The following is a 16,090-nucleotide window of genomic DNA, read 5'->3' as shown; positions in this document are numbered from 1 at the left end:
AGTAAAAAGCTGAAGGAAAAGTCCTTTCTACTGATTGCATGATTCTTGAATTGCTGTGTGATGGTCCTCAGCTGTAGACCCAGAGTCTTGTGCATGCTGGTTATATATTCTAAGAGGGGTTAGATATTCTTGGTTAAAAGTCAAATAGTAAGGGCACTTGGGGAAAAGAAATATCTGGGCATTGTGTTTCCAGGCAGTTTTCTATCCAAACTAGCTATTTTTTCTCTTTTCTCTCTCTCTACTGGAAGTGTGGAGGGGATGGGATTCCTGGGAATTACGGACCAGCCTTGAGTCTTCAGAATTAATAATCAGAAGGCTTAAAACATCCTGGAGGTGCAGTTCATCTGCAACTTTTAATTGCTCTTTTCCAGTGCATGCAGGTTAAGTAAGCAGAGGTTTTCTTGCTCAGGCATTGGGGGAGAAATCTTCTATTCTTTCTGGGCGGGATGGGATGGTCTTGGTTGTGCAGGGGCTGGTTATTTCTTCTTTAATTGCCTGAAATGTATCAGTGTGTGAAATCCAGGGGCAAGTGACTTAGGCGAACCTGTGAGTGTAAGAGGGGATGGTGGTGGGAGCATACAGTATATACAACTAGTTGGTGGGGTATTTTCCTGTTGGGGTGAGAGGCTGTTGTTTGATTTTCAGCTAATTTTACTCTTTCCCTTAGCGGGCCCCCAGCCGACCTAAAAAAAAAAAAAAGTAATGTCAGTTTGAAACAAGGACTGCTTGTTCCATTGTTTTGGATTTAAATAATCGGGGTTGCTGGAAGCTAGCAGATATGGAAGGAAAACTGCTGTGTATTTTGTAAGACTTTAATGTGTTAATGACAAGAGTTCAACGTCTTTTCTCCAGACGTAGCCTCTTTTTCTTAACAGTTATTATTTGACTGCTTTTTTGTTTTCCTCCAAATGACTGAACAGTTCTTAACCTAAATTGACCGAGATCTGTGGGGGCATTCAGACAGGTACAAATCTTTTCTCACCACCACTTTTGATGTAATATTCATATTTTCCCCCCACCTAACAACATACTAGTACTTAACACTAAACCAAAAAAGCGAAAAAAAAAAAAAAAAAAAATGAGATCAGTGGTGTAGAAAAAAGGAAGTCCCTTTAGATGTGGCTATTCAAAATGACTAATTTTGCATTCTGGTCTTTTGTAAATGAATTTTTTTTTTTTTTTGCCCTTTAAATGCATAGACATTGCAGTTTCCTTTAGTCAAATACAAGTTATTGTGTGTGTGTGTGTGTGTGTGTGTGTGTGTGTGCGCGCGCGCGCGTGCATGTATGAGTTCCCTTTGAAAGGATGGCTTGCTGATCTGTGAAAAAGATGGTTTTCTGAAATTGTTGTCCTTCAAATCCTTGGCTAAAGCTGGTGGTGCTGTTGTTAGAGTTAGGTGATTATGGTGCCCACTTTGTAATACTTGGAAAGATAAAACAGCTTAACTTTTTTTCCCCTTTTCTGCTCCAGCATTGATTATCTTAAACTCTGCAGCAAATAGCTACCCCTTTGCTAGTTTGCATTTTCTTAGCCTCTCAGCAGCTTTCCTCCCTGAAGTATTCAGCCTCCTCTAGGCTGTTACAAGCCAAATAATTGTTCTCTTGAATGCAGCCCTCCTCCGTGATCAATACACCTTTGAATGTTTTCATCACTGCAGAAATCCTTCAAGTGGGTTTGGGGGAGGAGGGGTAGGCTCTGTAAATGCATAATTGTTTCTTTTCACCACTGAACATTTTGGTTGGATACCAGATTAGCGTTTCTTCCATCACTCAAAATATGGGATCAGTTTCAAGAAGTTTAGTATTTCACATACTTCGTGCTAGAGAGGGGAACAGAATTCTAGTTGCTAGAAAGATCAAGGTTGCTCTTTGTGCTTTTGAAGCTGACCATTTTCCCCCCTCTCTGAAGGGACCGCCTGGGGCTTTCTGTTAAAATTTATTTCCAGTCACCCCAAGCAAGAAACCATCCGCAGCATCCATTCGACTGGGTGTGTTACATGCAGGGGGTGTGTTTCGAAGTTGAGAATGTTTGCCTCTTAAGTTGGAAGAAAAAGTACCCGTGCTAAAATCACCTGCCACAAATCACTGTTCTATTATTGCATGTTAGCGACATGTTTAAATTTCAGAGGCGCTGGCTTCTGACGAAAACCGCTTGTGACAACATGTCTGTTGTTTCTCTGGTGGTTTGTGTCCCAAGCTTTCCCTACAGATGCAGTGTGAATGAAATTGTCAACAGGGTTCAATATCAGAGGCCTAAATGTGTTAATATTCTGGCTTAAAAGCAAACTACCTTTCTCTTTCTTCTCTTTGCTGAGACCAGTGAAGTTGGAGGCCTCCAAGTTCTTCTAACTAAGTCCTGAGCTCTCATCTCTTCCTTTTTCTATCTAGTCTCACCAAACACTGAACTCTCCTAAATGCATCTCCACCTGACCCTGAGGTTCCAAGCCATTTGGGACTTTGTCTCATCACTGTCCCAGACCACAAAACACAGGCGGGACATTCTGATTCTTCCTGCCTTACCCAGCCTCCCTCCTGTCCTGGCTCTTGAGGCTTCCAGAAAATTTCAGCCATCTCAATTGGAGATGCACTCATTTCTTCTTGTTGAACCACAGTCCGATGGAAATGCATGTAGAATAATTGCTCAAATTCTTATCACTTTGTTGTCAGCTGAATGTTTGGAAAGTTCTAACACCTCAAATAGTTGGCACTTTTAAAAGCAGATCTTCCTGGCGTGGCCTGAGAAGTGTATGTGTATCCATGGGAAAAATGGAAATAGCCTGCACTTTGTTCAGCTGGGGAGAGTTCTGGCCAAGAGAGGGAGAGAAGATTCTGGTGAAGGGGCCTGGTTTTCCCTACTTCTTGTCCCAACCCCCAACTCTCAGCCTGTCTTTTAAATAATCCTTCCTCATTCCACTTTGGTGGGGGGGGGGGGGAGATAATTAGTCACAGCTCAGAAGAGTGCTGAATACTTTCTCTAAGCCATGCCTGCTGCAGAGAAGAAACATCCCAGGGGCTGGGAGTGTGGAGACCCCAATCTTAATTCCTGGGCTAAATGCTGGTGGTTTGAATGTTTTGAAGCCAGGCCTTTTGCTTCTAGCCTAGGCATATTTTTCTACTTTGTGATTTAATGTATGTATTTTCATGTCCCTGCCTCATCACTGCCTCATTGGGGAATTTTAAGATTTAGCAGGGAGGTCTGCAAAGATACTCTTTGCCTTGCAGAACTCAAAGAGATCAGAACTCCAAGTACCCTGAAAACCATCTCCAGCCTGAACCCAGTGTTAACAAGAAACTTACTTACTCAGAGGCTGGGTTTTCACTGGTCCAGGGCGGTAGATTGTAACTGTGTGTCTCATTTAAAAAAAGCCTTTTGCATCCCCCAATAGCATGACAACTGGAATAGTCATTTGACTTCAAGAACAAACTATTATTTTAAAAAACCCCTATAGGAATCTTAACACTTCGTTTGAAATCAGATGTGGGTTTCTTTCCCCGTGCCTCATCTAAGGATGGGGGATTGTCTTAAAAAGGTGGCTTTGTTGTTAGAACTTCTGAATAAATGCCCCCATGGGGCAAGTTCTCAGTCTACCTAAAACGTGAACATAATTTGCTCTGTTTCAGCTTGGCTGAAGAGGAAATAAAAACAGAACAGGAGGTGGTAGAGGGCATGGATATTTCCACCCGCTCCAAAGGTAAGTGAAAACCTTGTGTTATCTATTCCAGAGCAGAGGAGGAAATTGGAATTCCTTTTTCTTGTTGTTGTAGTGCAGTCAAGTGTGGCTTACGAGCCGAGGTTGCGACACTCCTCCCATTTTGAGAGGTTGGCGCCTTTGATGGATGACCCTCATTTATAGAGAAATCTCCTGATTTTCTTTCCCTTGCATGTCTGGCTAGGTGTTCTGACCTGTTGGGAATTGTCCTGACAGTCAGTCTTACGTGGTGTGTGTCATGACTGAGGATGGCTGGCTAGCTCTCTGCAGGGTGACTTTTGGGAATCAATTTAAATAAAGCATGTTCTAGAAGCAACGGGCATCTCCAGCCGCTTCTTGGTTTCCGATTTTAATAAAAGGTCTCTTTGGAATTGCGAAGGTGGAACGAAGGTGATCCACTTCCTGGAAAACGGTGGTCTTGGTTAGTGAGTAAAGGAAAATGTTAGGACCTCCTGGAATTCTGGGGCCAGTGTTAGAATTTTGCGAGTCAGAGTAAACACGGGTGTGTGCTTCTGTTCAGAATCCTGTGTTAGAGTGCCTCAAAGATCTTCTAATTGTGATATTGGTAACTTTTTGTTTGGTCTGTATGAGATTTTACTAGGTTTCCTACAAGGAAGCAGTTATCCACGTTGCCTTAGGGGTGCTTTTAGAAGGCTGATGAAAATGCTCCTCTCCAAACTAAGTGGTTGTACCACGGTGTTGTTATGCCTTCGACAAGTCACTGGGTACCTGTGCTGGGGGTGGCGGGAAGGGCTAGACAGAGGATGAGTATAGACTCGGCCAGAAAGACTCCTTTCCAGCTCACGAGCTTCACAAAATGTGGTTCCATAAAGGGGTTTGAGACAACAGAGCTTTTTGAGGGTTTTTATAAGACAGCCTGTCGTTCTGGGCGATGAGGAGGGTCAGCTGGTGGTGGCTGTTGTTGGGTCTGGCCAGCCTGATAGGGTCTGGCCTGGTTCAAAGAGGTGGGCAGGCTGGGCTGCCCGGGTGGGTGGTCAGTGCCTGGGGAGCGGGAAGAGGATGTTGGGAGGGAGACAAGGCCCAGTCTGAGGCCTGCTGCCCTTCCCCACAGCCCCCACCCGGCTCAGGCTAGACCAGCAGCAGAGCCGCAGGGGAATCTGAACAAAAGGTGTCCGGAGACAGCTGCCGAGGGGAAGCAGGTCCCAGCTCCCCTTGGTGGTCAGAATTGACTGTGGAGAAGAAACTCGAGAGAATGGGAGCTGGAGGTGGGCTCTTTGTGCTTGATCTGTGCATCACTTGGACACTTTTCTGGCTCTGCTGCTCAGTTTTCTTATCTGTAAAATGGGCTGTTGGGTTAGATTCCAAGAGTCCTTCCACCTTGGGCTTCTCTTGTGAAGATAACGCATGCTGGCGGCATTTATGCAGGCTGTGCTTGGAGGGTCCAGGAGCCTTTTCTTAACCTGGGAGGATGTGGGAGGTCGTGTTCCCATTTTACAGATGAGGAAACTGAGGCTCTGAGTGCTAATGTCTCCCAGGTGGTCAGTGTAGGATGGGATCGGACCACGTCGAGGCTCTGATTCCAAGGAGGTGCTTCTTTCCTGAACACTCAGGGCCTGGAAGGGCCCGGAACCCAGTCGTTCTCCAAAAGGGTCCAAACTGGGGACTATCAGCCTGCTCAGGCCCGTCCGTCTGTGTGTGGAGACCCCACTTCTCATCTTCTTGCAGACCCCCTGGACGTTCCTGGCCCTTCGCCCTATGTCTGGGCTGCCCGAGGTGTGATCACTCTGGGATCATCTCTGTCCCTCTTTCTTATCTGCACCTCCCCATCTTCTCCCAGCAGCAGCCAGGGTGATCTTGGAAAAACACGTCCATCGGATCTGTCTGCTCTTGCTGAGTCCCTCCACTGCCCTTCCAGCGCCCTCAGGCTCCAGTCTGCAGTCACTGTGACCGTCCTGCCTAGCCTGAGCCCTTCAGCTTCCTTCTCTTTTGTTTACCTGGGACGCTCTGTGCGCCTGACCTCACTTGAGCTCCCCGCTCCTCCTCCCCGCTCCGTCTTCTCCTGGGGGCCCTTTGCTGGGAGCATGCCGCCCTGGGTCCGGCTGCCTAGTTTTCTCATCTCAGCCGTCTCAGACGTCATCTCCTCAGGGAGGCCTTCGGTGGCCACCCAGTCCACGGAGCCCTTCCATTGTTTTCTGATAGGTTTTCAAAATAAGCCTCATTTTAGAGCAGTTTTTAGCTTTCTGGATAAGCAGAGTGTTCCCATAGTACCTCCTGCCCCCGCCCCCCACACACACAGGTACACACACTGTTTCCCCTCTCTTATTAACACCATATATTGGTCTGGTCCATATGTCACAATTAATGAATTGGTGTGCTTCATTCAGATTTCCTTAGTTTTTTCCACTAAGATCCCTTTTCTGTTCCAAGACCCCACCCAGGCTCCCACATGACATTTAAGTGATGTGTCTGCTTTAGAATCCTCTTGGCTGTGACAGTTTGTTAAATCTTCCTTGTTTTTGATGGCTTTGCTAGTTTGGCGGTATTTTGTAGGATGATCCTCATTTGGGGATAATAATTTTCTCATGGTTGGACAGGAGTAGCCTGGAATTACGGGTTTCTGAGAGGAAGGCTTTAAAGTGCTGTTTTCATCACATCATATCAAGGGTATGTACTGTGAATATAGTTCACCACTGGTGATGTTGACCTTGGTCACTTGGCCAAGGGGATGCTTGTCAGGTTTTTCCCCTTCCTTTTTGGAAGGAAGTCACAGTGCCCAGCCCACATTTACAGAGTAGGGAGCCACGTCCCATCTCCCGAAGGCCAGAATAGCTACATAAAGTATTTTGTATTCTTCTGTATGGGAGATTTGTCTTGTTTTCCTCATATGTTTGTTCAGCCATTTATTTATATCAGCAGGACTAAACTGTTTTATACTTTGGGTTATAGTTCAGTACTACTTACTTATTTTGTTGCTCAAATTGTTCCAGCTTTGGCCACTGGGAGCATTTTCAGTTGGCTCCTGTGTCCCTTTGACGTCATTGTTGGTTGATCGGTTGATTGACTGAATACTGTTTTACTTTCTTCCACTGCAGAAGTGCTCTCGGCATTTCTTAGGATGCTTTAGGCTCGTTTGGGTCTTCCCTGGTGGCTCAGGGTACAGTAGAACGCTGCCTGCAGGACAGGAGCCGCAGGAGCCACAGGTTCAATCCCTGGGTTGGGAAGATCCCTTGGTGAAGGAATTGGCCACCCACTCCAGTATTCTTGACTGGGAGATCCCATGGACAGAGGAGCCTGGTGGACTACAGTCCATGGGGTCTCAAAGAGTCGCACACGACTTGGTGACTAAACCACCACCACCACATAGGCTCATCTTGTATGTATTTTCTGCCTAGAATTAGCCATTTCCCTGAGGCCCCCTGTTTGTTATTGGAGAATAGCTTTAGAAACCAAGATCTGGGTGCTGGATGCGCTCATCGCTACTGAGGTGTCTTTGCTTCTAGGTCCTTTGAGCTGACAGAGTGAAGAAACACGTATGTGCACGGGAACCTACATGCAGGCGCGTCTATAAGTACTTCTATTTGTATCTATGTTAAATTGAGCTCCTGCAGGTGTCTCTGAGTCTGATCCATTACCACCTGGATCCTTCTAGCTTTCTGTCCGTAAAGTAATCCCTGATCTCCCACTCTCACAGTGAGAAGTGGCTCCTACCATCTGCCATTCCTTACCATTTTCTGGTACATTTAAAATCGTAAAAAAAAAAAAAAAAGTTCATCTGGCTGTACCAGATCTTAGTTGCAGCGTGTAGGGTCTTTAGTTGCAGGCACGTGAACTCTTAGTTGCAGCATATGGGGTCTAGTTCTCTGACCAGGGATTGAACCCAGGCCCCCTTCACTGGAAGCGTGGAGTCCTAGCCACTGGCCTACCGGGGAACTCCCCATTTAAAGTCTTACGTTCAGCATTCAGCTTGATGCACTTTAACACGTGTGTGCACTTGTGGAACCACGGCCCGGATCAAGGTGGTTGAACATTCACGGCATTCCAGAAGGTCTTCATAGCCCTTGTCCACGATATTATGCTTCTATTTGTTTGTTTGTTGATGGTCTCCTAGGCTATGTTGCAGGCCCCTTCTCTCTCCAGGGCCTACACCACCACTGTCAGCCTTTCCCTTCCATTTGAGAGGCAGGATGGCACGGAGGTTTAAGAAAACCTGCTCTAGTGTCAGACTCCCTGAGCTTGCATTCTGGCTGCCCTGTGCCTAGCTGGGCCGTTCTTCATGGCTCACTTTCCCCTTGTGCATGGTGGGTGATAAGAACAGAGGGTTATGGTGGAGATTAAATTTGCTCACATGTGTAGAGCACCCAGATCAGTGCCAGGAACATGGCTAGTGCATGGAAGTGTTAACCATGATTAGAATCAGCTGAGGAGGGATACACTTGTGTTGATAAGCCTATCAGGTGGAAGCCTTACTCAGCAAGTTCTGCTTCTTTCCCTGCTTCCAGTCTCCAGGAGGAGGGCGTGCTATGCTATGCTATGCTATGCTATGCTAAGTCACTTCAGTCGTGTCGGACTCTGTGTGACCCCATAGACGGCAGCCACCAGGCTCTGCCGTCCCTGGGATTCTCCAGGCAAGAACACTGGAGTGGGTTGCCATTTCCTTCTCCAATGCATGAAAGTGAAAAGTGAAAGCAAAGTCGCTCAGTCGTGTCTGACTCCTAGCGACCCCATGGACTGCAGCCTACCAGGCTCCTCCATCCATGGGATTTTCCAGGCAAGAGTACTGGAGTGGGGTGCCGTTGCCTTCTCCGGGAGGAGGGCATGGAGGTCGTTAATGAAGAATTGTATAATCCAAAATATATAAACAGTTTATAAAGCCCAATATCAGAAAACAAACAACCCAATCAAAAAATGGACTGAAGACCTGAATAGACGTTTTCCCAAAGAAAACACACAGATGGCTTTTGGGCACGTGGAAGATGCTTAACATCGCAAATGTCAGAGAGATGCAAATCAAAACTTTAACAATAAGAGATCACCTCATACCTTTCAGAATGGCCATCATCAACGAGTACAAATAATGAGAATTGGCGATGATATGGGGAAAAGGACACCCTTGCTGCATTATTGGCGGGATGGTAAATTGGTGCAGCCCCTATGGAGAACAGTATGGTGATTCCTCAAAGAAACTAAAAACAGAGCTACCGTGTTACAGCAGTCCACTCCTGGTTGTGTGTGTGTGTGTGTGTGTGTGTGTGTGTGTGTGTGTGTGTGTATAAGTAATTTGAAAAGACACGTGCACCCTGATAGTCATAGCGGTACTATTTACAATAGCTGAGATACAGAAGGAACCCAAGTGTCCATCAAGAGAAGGGATAAAGAAGATGCATATGTACACATGAATACTACTCGGCTATAAAAAAGAATGAAATTCTGCTTTTTGCAGCAACACACATGGACCTAGACAATACTTGGCTTAGCAAGATAAGTCAAAGACAGGCACTGCATGCTGTCACTTAGGTGTGAAATACATATACGGGCAACGTAGGGGTATGGGATTAAGAGCTACAGACCACTGTCTATGAAATAGATAAACAGTAAGGATGTACACACAGCACAGGGAATTCCAGTCACTTTGTCATAATGGGGTATAATCTGTAAAAATACTGAATTGAAATGCTATATACTTGAATTTAATATAACATAAATCAATAAAAAATTGTACTTCAGTTGAAAAAAAGAGAATTGTATAGGGTAGTCCAGCGGGTATGCTCAGGACAGGCATCCTATCCTCTGAGACATTTGGACTGATTTTCTCAGGACCTTTGGAGCCTCTGTTCTGGTGGGGAATCGGGAGGGGAAGGGGTACCTGGTTTCGAGGGAGACCTTCCACTCTCCCCAGGGACTGCCTTGGACGGCTTTCCTTGTGTGGAGCCAAGCTCCCACCCTCCAGGGTCATCGGATGGCCAGGTGACTGACTGGCTGCTTCTATGTCTAGGGAGCCTTTCTGATAGAACCTCTGGGGTTAGGTGAGGATGCTGCATATGCAAAGAAAGGCCTGGAGTTATGATACTGGGTTGCTGGGGCTCTGAGAGCTAAAGTTAGCCTGGTCCAAATGTGACCCCCTTGCAAAGGCGGGAGTGAAGGCTTATCTCTCTTAGTCCCGATGATTCGAAATCAACGTTGTGAGGCTGTGGGCTCTGTGAACACATACTTGTTCCTCTAGCCTGCTTTTCTTACGGTTTGGGAAATTCATGCTTCAGCCCTTACCTGATACCGTCCGATTGGGGTTCATTTGTTGTGAGCAGCGGAAGCCAGGTCGGGTTCTTTGGAGCAGGGAAGGGATGGACTGGAAGGTGGTCAGTTGCCTCATGGACTCAGCGGAGTGGCTGGAGGCCCAGGGCTGCTCTGGGCAGTGAAGCTAAATGTACAGTCTCTGCAGATCAATAGGACAGAGTCCGCAGGGAGAGTCCCTTGCCTAGTGTCTTTTTTTTGCCCTTTGCTCAAGGAAGGGCTGGTACTAGACACTTGGACCCCCCAGGGTTGCCCTCACTGGGGAAGAGATAATTCCTCAAAGGAGGATGAGGACCACCGGGCATCTTGGGAAACTGGCAGCATCATGCCCTCCTTGTGGGTGGAGAGGAGACCCTGAACTGTAGTGGAGAAACGTAGAAATCCTAACAGGAATTGGCTCAGAATTCTTTCATTCTGTTCCTGTGTCTAGTTTGTACGACCTTTTAGATTCTCTAAGTGAATTTCAATTTGTGCACCCTCTTCCCCCTGACACATACTCACTTATTAACTGAATAATTCCCAAGCCAGTCATTGCCATAACGCCAGCCCTGGCATTTACTGGAGCGTTTTAGTTCTCAGGAGACAAAGCTTTCGCACTTTCAAGATGTCAGGTTGACATTTGTGTCCAGGGGTAATGATCTGCTGAAAGATGCTAGAGCAAAACTCGGAACTACCGTCGAGGTGCCAAGTGTGTTTGCCTAGCTGCTGTTTTCCTGAGTACTTCCTAGGTATCAAGTATTAGATGTAGATTACTTCGTTTTATTCTCTTAATAATGCTGTGTTACAGGTGTGTTGTTATTCCCATTTTATAGTTCAGGAAACTGAAGCTCAGAGGGATTAATGAAGTGGCCAAGTAGAGAAGAGAGGTTAGGTTTTATCTTTGATCTTAAACCTTTGTACTTGGTCATGAGTCCCCAGGATCCCGGGTGAGATGTCCTCAGGGCACAGCAGGTGGACCACTGAATGTAGCTGGTATCCAGGGTTTGGGGGCCTTTGGTGGGTGGGAGACCATCTGTCCTAAAGGGGTAGGGTGCCTCCATCTGATTGCTGAACAAAGCAGGAACAGGAATATGTCTCACTTGGTGTCACCAGCTGGGATTTTATTCCCCTCCGCGCCCGCCTCCTGTAAAAATGCCTGGTTTAGAATCGTGATCTGTGTAGCCCAGTTTCTGAAAGACCATGCACGAACCCAGCAGAACACATCTCCGGGTCACAAGTGGTGGGAGAGTTGTGGGTTTGCATTCTCTGCAGGAGACTGGACACAGCACAGTTCAGTACGGGATTTTAGCCACATGACGTAGGAGTGTGGCTCCTCCAAGGACAGGGACTTAAAGTCTGGAAAGTGATGGACGCTGGGCGCTCACGGCCCCGTACAAAGGCTGCCGTTTGGGCTGCCTGCGTCTTGATCCTGCTCTGTGTGCATTTTGCAGTATGATTGTGGTGTGTGGATGCCAGGCTGCCGAAGCTGAAACCATTTTTTAAAAATGTCTGTGTAATGTCACCCGCGCAAGGGAACGAGTCACTTGGAAACCATGCACAGATGCAACGGAAGCCCAAGATATTAAAATCTTGAACAGTATCATTCTTGCTGAGATTTGCCTCGGTATGAATCTGTTTTCCAAGACAGGAAGCTGGAGAATATACAATTACAGCAATTTGCTAACCAGCCCAACCTTAATTAGTACAGGATCCTCGTTCTCACTGTTGTATGTAAATTAAGCTTGTTTCACAAAGGGACTGTTTATGAGGATGGCTCTCAGACAGAGACCTTGTATCATTCTTTCTTTTTTCTCCCCAAGGAAACTTTAAGAAAATACAACCGTAAACACCCATTAAATCACAGTGCGAGGCTGAAGTGCTGAGAATATTTCTTTTCAAAAATGAGCATCAGTATTTTTAACTCAGTTTTGGCTCTTTCACATTTCCTCCAGCCCGAGAAGTGCCGTCCTTGTACTGTGCAGTGGAAGGAGCTGATTTGCGAGTTAGATAACTACCAGATCGTTCCTCTCCCAACAAGGTCTAAAATATCCTGCAACTCTTGAGAATGTTGGATACGGCTTTCTGAATGAGAAACCTGCCTTCTCTTGGCCTGCAGAGCCTCGGTGCAGTCTGCTCACGGAATCCTGTCAGCACCTTCTGTGCAGTTTATCTCCGTGGTTCACTCGTGGAAAACCTTGCGTTTGCCCCAGTTTTGAAGCCTGACCTACGTTAACGTGTTTATGTGACTGCTGTTGTTCCAGAAGACTGTGATCTACAATGATCCATTTTCAACCTTAGTTTCAAAAGAACCATCTCTCCTTTTTCCTCCTCCCAGTGCCTCTGGAGTTAACATTCTAGGTCTGAGGCCTTTTAGAGATCCTGGCACTTTTTTTCTTTTTGCTTGAAAGTTTCAAAGAGTAGTTATTTCACTTTGCTCCATTGGTGGAGGCCCTTTGATGATTAACTTGAGGGGAGCAAGCTTGGCAAGCCCACATCTCAGGGTTGGGGTGAGTGGGGTGCTCCCCCGCGCAATTCTGTCCTGCCTTCAGCTTTCCTGGAACCCAGAGAGCCAGCGTTTCAAAGGGAACAGAACCATGGTTTTTATTTTTAAAGTATTAGTATTATGTTTGGCCGATTTGCTCAGCATGTGGGATTTTAGTTCTCCGACCAGGGATCGAACCAGTGCCTTTGGTACTGAAAACACAGTGTCCTAACCACTGGATCACCAGGGAATTCCCAGCAACATGTTTTTTAATCCAGTCACAGAATTGTTCAGTGATCATCTTGTTGTTTAGTCGTTTAGTTGTGTCCAACTCTTTGCAACCCCATGGACTGTGGCCCGCCAGGCTCCTCTGTCCATGGGATTTCCCAGGCAGGAATACTGGAGTGTGTTGCCATTTCCTTCTCCAGGGGACCTTCCCGACCCAGGGATCAGACCCTCATTTCCTGCATTGGCAGGTGGATTCTTTTACCGCTGAGCTACCAGGGAAGCTTCGTTCAGTGAATCACCACAGTCTTATTTTGGAACATTTTCATCACCCTAGTAAATACTCCCTGACCTGTTAGCAGTAACTCCCCATTCGTTGCCCATTTATCCCAGCTCCTGGTAACCACTAACCTGCTTTCTTCCTCTCTGGATTTGCTTACCTGGATCATTTCGTATAGATGGAATCATTTAGGATGTGAACGTTCATGTCTGACTTCTTACTTGTAGATTAATGTTCTTATGCTTATTCATGCTGTAGCACATACCACTTAAAAAAATTATTTGCTTATATTAAGGCTGTGCTGAGTCTTAGTCATGGCAAGCAGCTTTGTGGCATGTGCACTTCTTAGGTGCAGCATGTGGGATCTAGTTCCCTGGCCCAGGGATTGTACCCCGGCCCCTTGTGTTGGGCACGTAGAGTCTCAGCCCCTGGACCACCAGGGAGTCCCCTCACCCCACTCCTTGACTCCTTTTTATGACTTTATAATGTTCCACCACATTCCATTGTCACATTCTGTTTATCCATTTATCTGTTGATGGACTTGAGTTGTTTCTTTTTTTTTTGGCTGTCATGAAGAACGGAGCCGTGAACATTAGTGGATGAGTTTTTATGTGGGTGTATGTTTTCATTTCTCTTGGATGTAGACCTCGGAGTGTGGTTACGGGGTCATAGGGTAGCTCTGTGTTTAGCCTTTTGAGTAATGTACAGAGTTTTGAACACGCGCAGGTCTTTCCCACATTCCCTTTCTTGACCCTGCATCCTTCCTATTAGTGTTTCTCCTTTTTCTGGCCTCTCCATAGCCAAATTTGGTAAAAGGAATGTCAGTACTTAGGTCTTGGTTTCCTTACTTCCTGCTTTGTGCTGCCAGCTCCGTGGTGGCATCCACCGAGACGCTGCATGTTAGCAGTTCCCGCCGGGCTTCCTGTAGACTCCAGGGGGTGGTGTCAGCACTTCGTGCCCTGACCTAGCAGAGGCAGTGGACACTGCTGATCATTCTTCTCCTGGAACCTGCCTCTTCTTGTGCTTTCCCTCTGATTCCCCTGGCTCCTCCTGTTCTCCCCACCACGGCGTCGCTGAAAGCTTGGTTCCTCATCTTACCCAGCACGTTCTTTCCCTGGGTGATCTCGCCCACATCTGTGGCTTTATGACTCATGAATATCTTACTTCCAGCCTAGATGTTTCTTGAGTTACGATGCAGAGGGCTAGCTGCCTACCTGACTGCCCGATCTGTTGGTCATGGGCGTCTCGAACTCAACATGTCCCAAACTGATTTCACTGTCTACCTTCCCTCCTGCTCCCCCAACAAAACACCTGCTTCTCTCCCATGGTGAATAAGCCAGGACTCTGCCAGTTGGCTAGGCCAGGATATGGGACTGAGCCTTGATTCTTCTATCCTTTTGCCTTTTTTTTTGTTGCTTTCTTACAATAATACATTGTACATACCACTCTTCTTCAGGTTATCACCAGTGAACTGTACTAGTCTTTTTTTTTTTGGCTTCACCCAGCAGCATGTGGGCTCTTAGTTCCCCCAAGCTTGCACCTCATGCATTGGAAGTGGGGTGTCTTGGCCACTGGACCACCGGAAAAGTCCCCGCAGTAGTCTTTTAATTGGGCTCCCATCTCTCATCTGCCCTACCCTCCTGATCTTTCTAAAAGGAACCTCTCTTTCAGCTACCACCTCCTGCTTTGAAGTCTTAAGGGCTCGCTTCTTGGTATTAGGATGAAGAGCAAAATCCTGATATCCTTGTGTGTGAGCCTTGCCTGCCTTTCCAGCCTCCTGCCTCTGTGTGCCCCTCTCTCTCTACTCCAGCCACACTGATCTTTTCAGATCCTCCGAAGGAAGGTCCTCCCCGCTCTTTTTTCTCCCAACATCCTACCTGCCCTGGGTGCTCCGGCTCCAGGTGGGGGTGGGTCCTGCCTCTTGTTTTCGTGCATCTCATTTTCCCTGGTGCCCGTTTTACCACCACTTGTTCCAGATGGAGCACAATAAATATATCTCTTGAATGAATGAGTGAATGACTTGACTTTGTCTACGAGGTGGATAGAACTCCTGGAGAAGGAAGTAAAAGCAGCCTTTCAGCTAGAGTGGATGGCTTTGTTTCCAGCATCTTCCGCACCTGGAAATAATTACCTAAGCTCAAATTTCTTCTCTCTCTGAAATGATCGGTGGCTTATCTGTCTTTCCCCCCAGGGATATGGGGCTCTTTGAAATGGCCCCCTTCCCTCTGATTTCTTTCCTTCCCCAGGTATTAAGCCCACTTGTAATGGGCCCTTTTCCAAACACAAGTGCGATTGTCTTGCTTGCCTGATTGGGGCTGCTGGTGGCTCCAGAAGATGACCCCAGTCCTGAGTCGAGATTCAAGGCCCTGCTCCATCTGTGCTTTCTGGGACTCTGGTCAGTGTCCCTGCAGAACTTGCCCCTCCTATTCAGCCTGTCCAACCTGAGTGCCTGCCTGCTCCCTCCTGCTCCTCACCGGGTCGTACCTTTGTTCATCCTTCCAGGCTGCTCTCCCTGGGGACCTGTCTTCTCCACGTCCTCGGGGACCCAGGCTCCCCTCTTGTGGAACCTTCCCGGGGGAAATTCCCTAGCAGTCTGTCGAGTGGTTCAGATTTCATGGTTTCACTACCCGAGGGTACAAGTTCGATCCAAGGTCAGGGAACTAAGATCCTGCAAGCTGCAAGCGTGGTGAAGAAAAAAGAAATCACCCTGGAAAGTACCCTAAATTGGCCAGGAAAAGGACAGGATGGTAATCTGCTCAGATCAGACATTCTCACACATCCTGAAGGTTTGAGAAATTTCCAACCTAGGCTGAAGGTGGCAAGTCCACAAACATTTCTAGCCCCCAAATCATTTTGCTTTGAAGGCTACTACCAGATTCTTCCCTTAAGCATGGGTGGAGGATTCTGAAGGATCCCGCTTGCCTGCTGAACTTCCTCCCTTGTCTGTTGTATCAGATCAGATCAGATCAGATCAGTCATGTCCGACTCTCTGCGACCCCATGAATCGCAGCACGCCAGGCCTCCCTGTCCATCACCAACTTCCGGAGTTCACTCAGACTCACGTCCATCGAGTCAGTGATGCCATCCAGCCATCTCATCCTCTCTCGTCCCCTTCTCCTCGTGCCCCCAATCCCTCCCAGCATCAGAGTCTTTTCCAATGAGTCAA

The 16,090-nt window shown here is 47.1% G+C and overlaps 1 protein-coding gene and 1 long non-coding RNA gene across 25 annotated transcripts in view; one reads left to right on the top strand and one right to left on the bottom strand.

The window, feature by feature from the left end:
* ZMYND8 (zinc finger MYND-type containing 8) overlaps window positions 1-16,090 on the top strand; it is a 125,058-nt gene that overhangs the window by 6,195 nt on the left and 102,773 nt on the right. For 23 of the 24 annotated variants that reach the window (XM_061437863.1, XM_061437861.1, XM_061437859.1 and 20 more), the window contains one exon: window positions 3,621-3,691. The exons of the other annotated variant lie outside the window; for it this stretch is intronic. In XM_061437863.1, coding sequence (XP_061293847.1) covers window positions 3,621-3,691 — 71 coding nt within the window. The remainder of the gene's footprint in view (window positions 1-3,620; window positions 3,692-16,090) is intronic. 24 annotated transcript variants of the gene reach the window in all.
* LOC133259849 (uncharacterized) lies at window positions 329-14,408 on the bottom strand. The gene is made up of 2 exons (XR_009740535.1): window positions 13,085-14,408; window positions 329-683 (listed from the first exon to the last, which is right to left on the bottom strand). It is a non-coding gene; the product is annotated as an uncharacterized LOC133259849 (long non-coding RNA).

The sequence above is a fragment of the Bos javanicus genome, chromosome 13 (genome assembly GCF_032452875.1).
Source record: "Bos javanicus breed banteng chromosome 13, ARS-OSU_banteng_1.0, whole genome shotgun sequence".
Taxonomy (NCBI): Eukaryota; Metazoa; Chordata; class Mammalia; order Artiodactyla; family Bovidae; genus Bos; species Bos javanicus.
The sequence above is the reverse complement of the archived record's forward strand: the minus strand, read 5'-3'. Positions and strand labels throughout refer to the sequence as shown.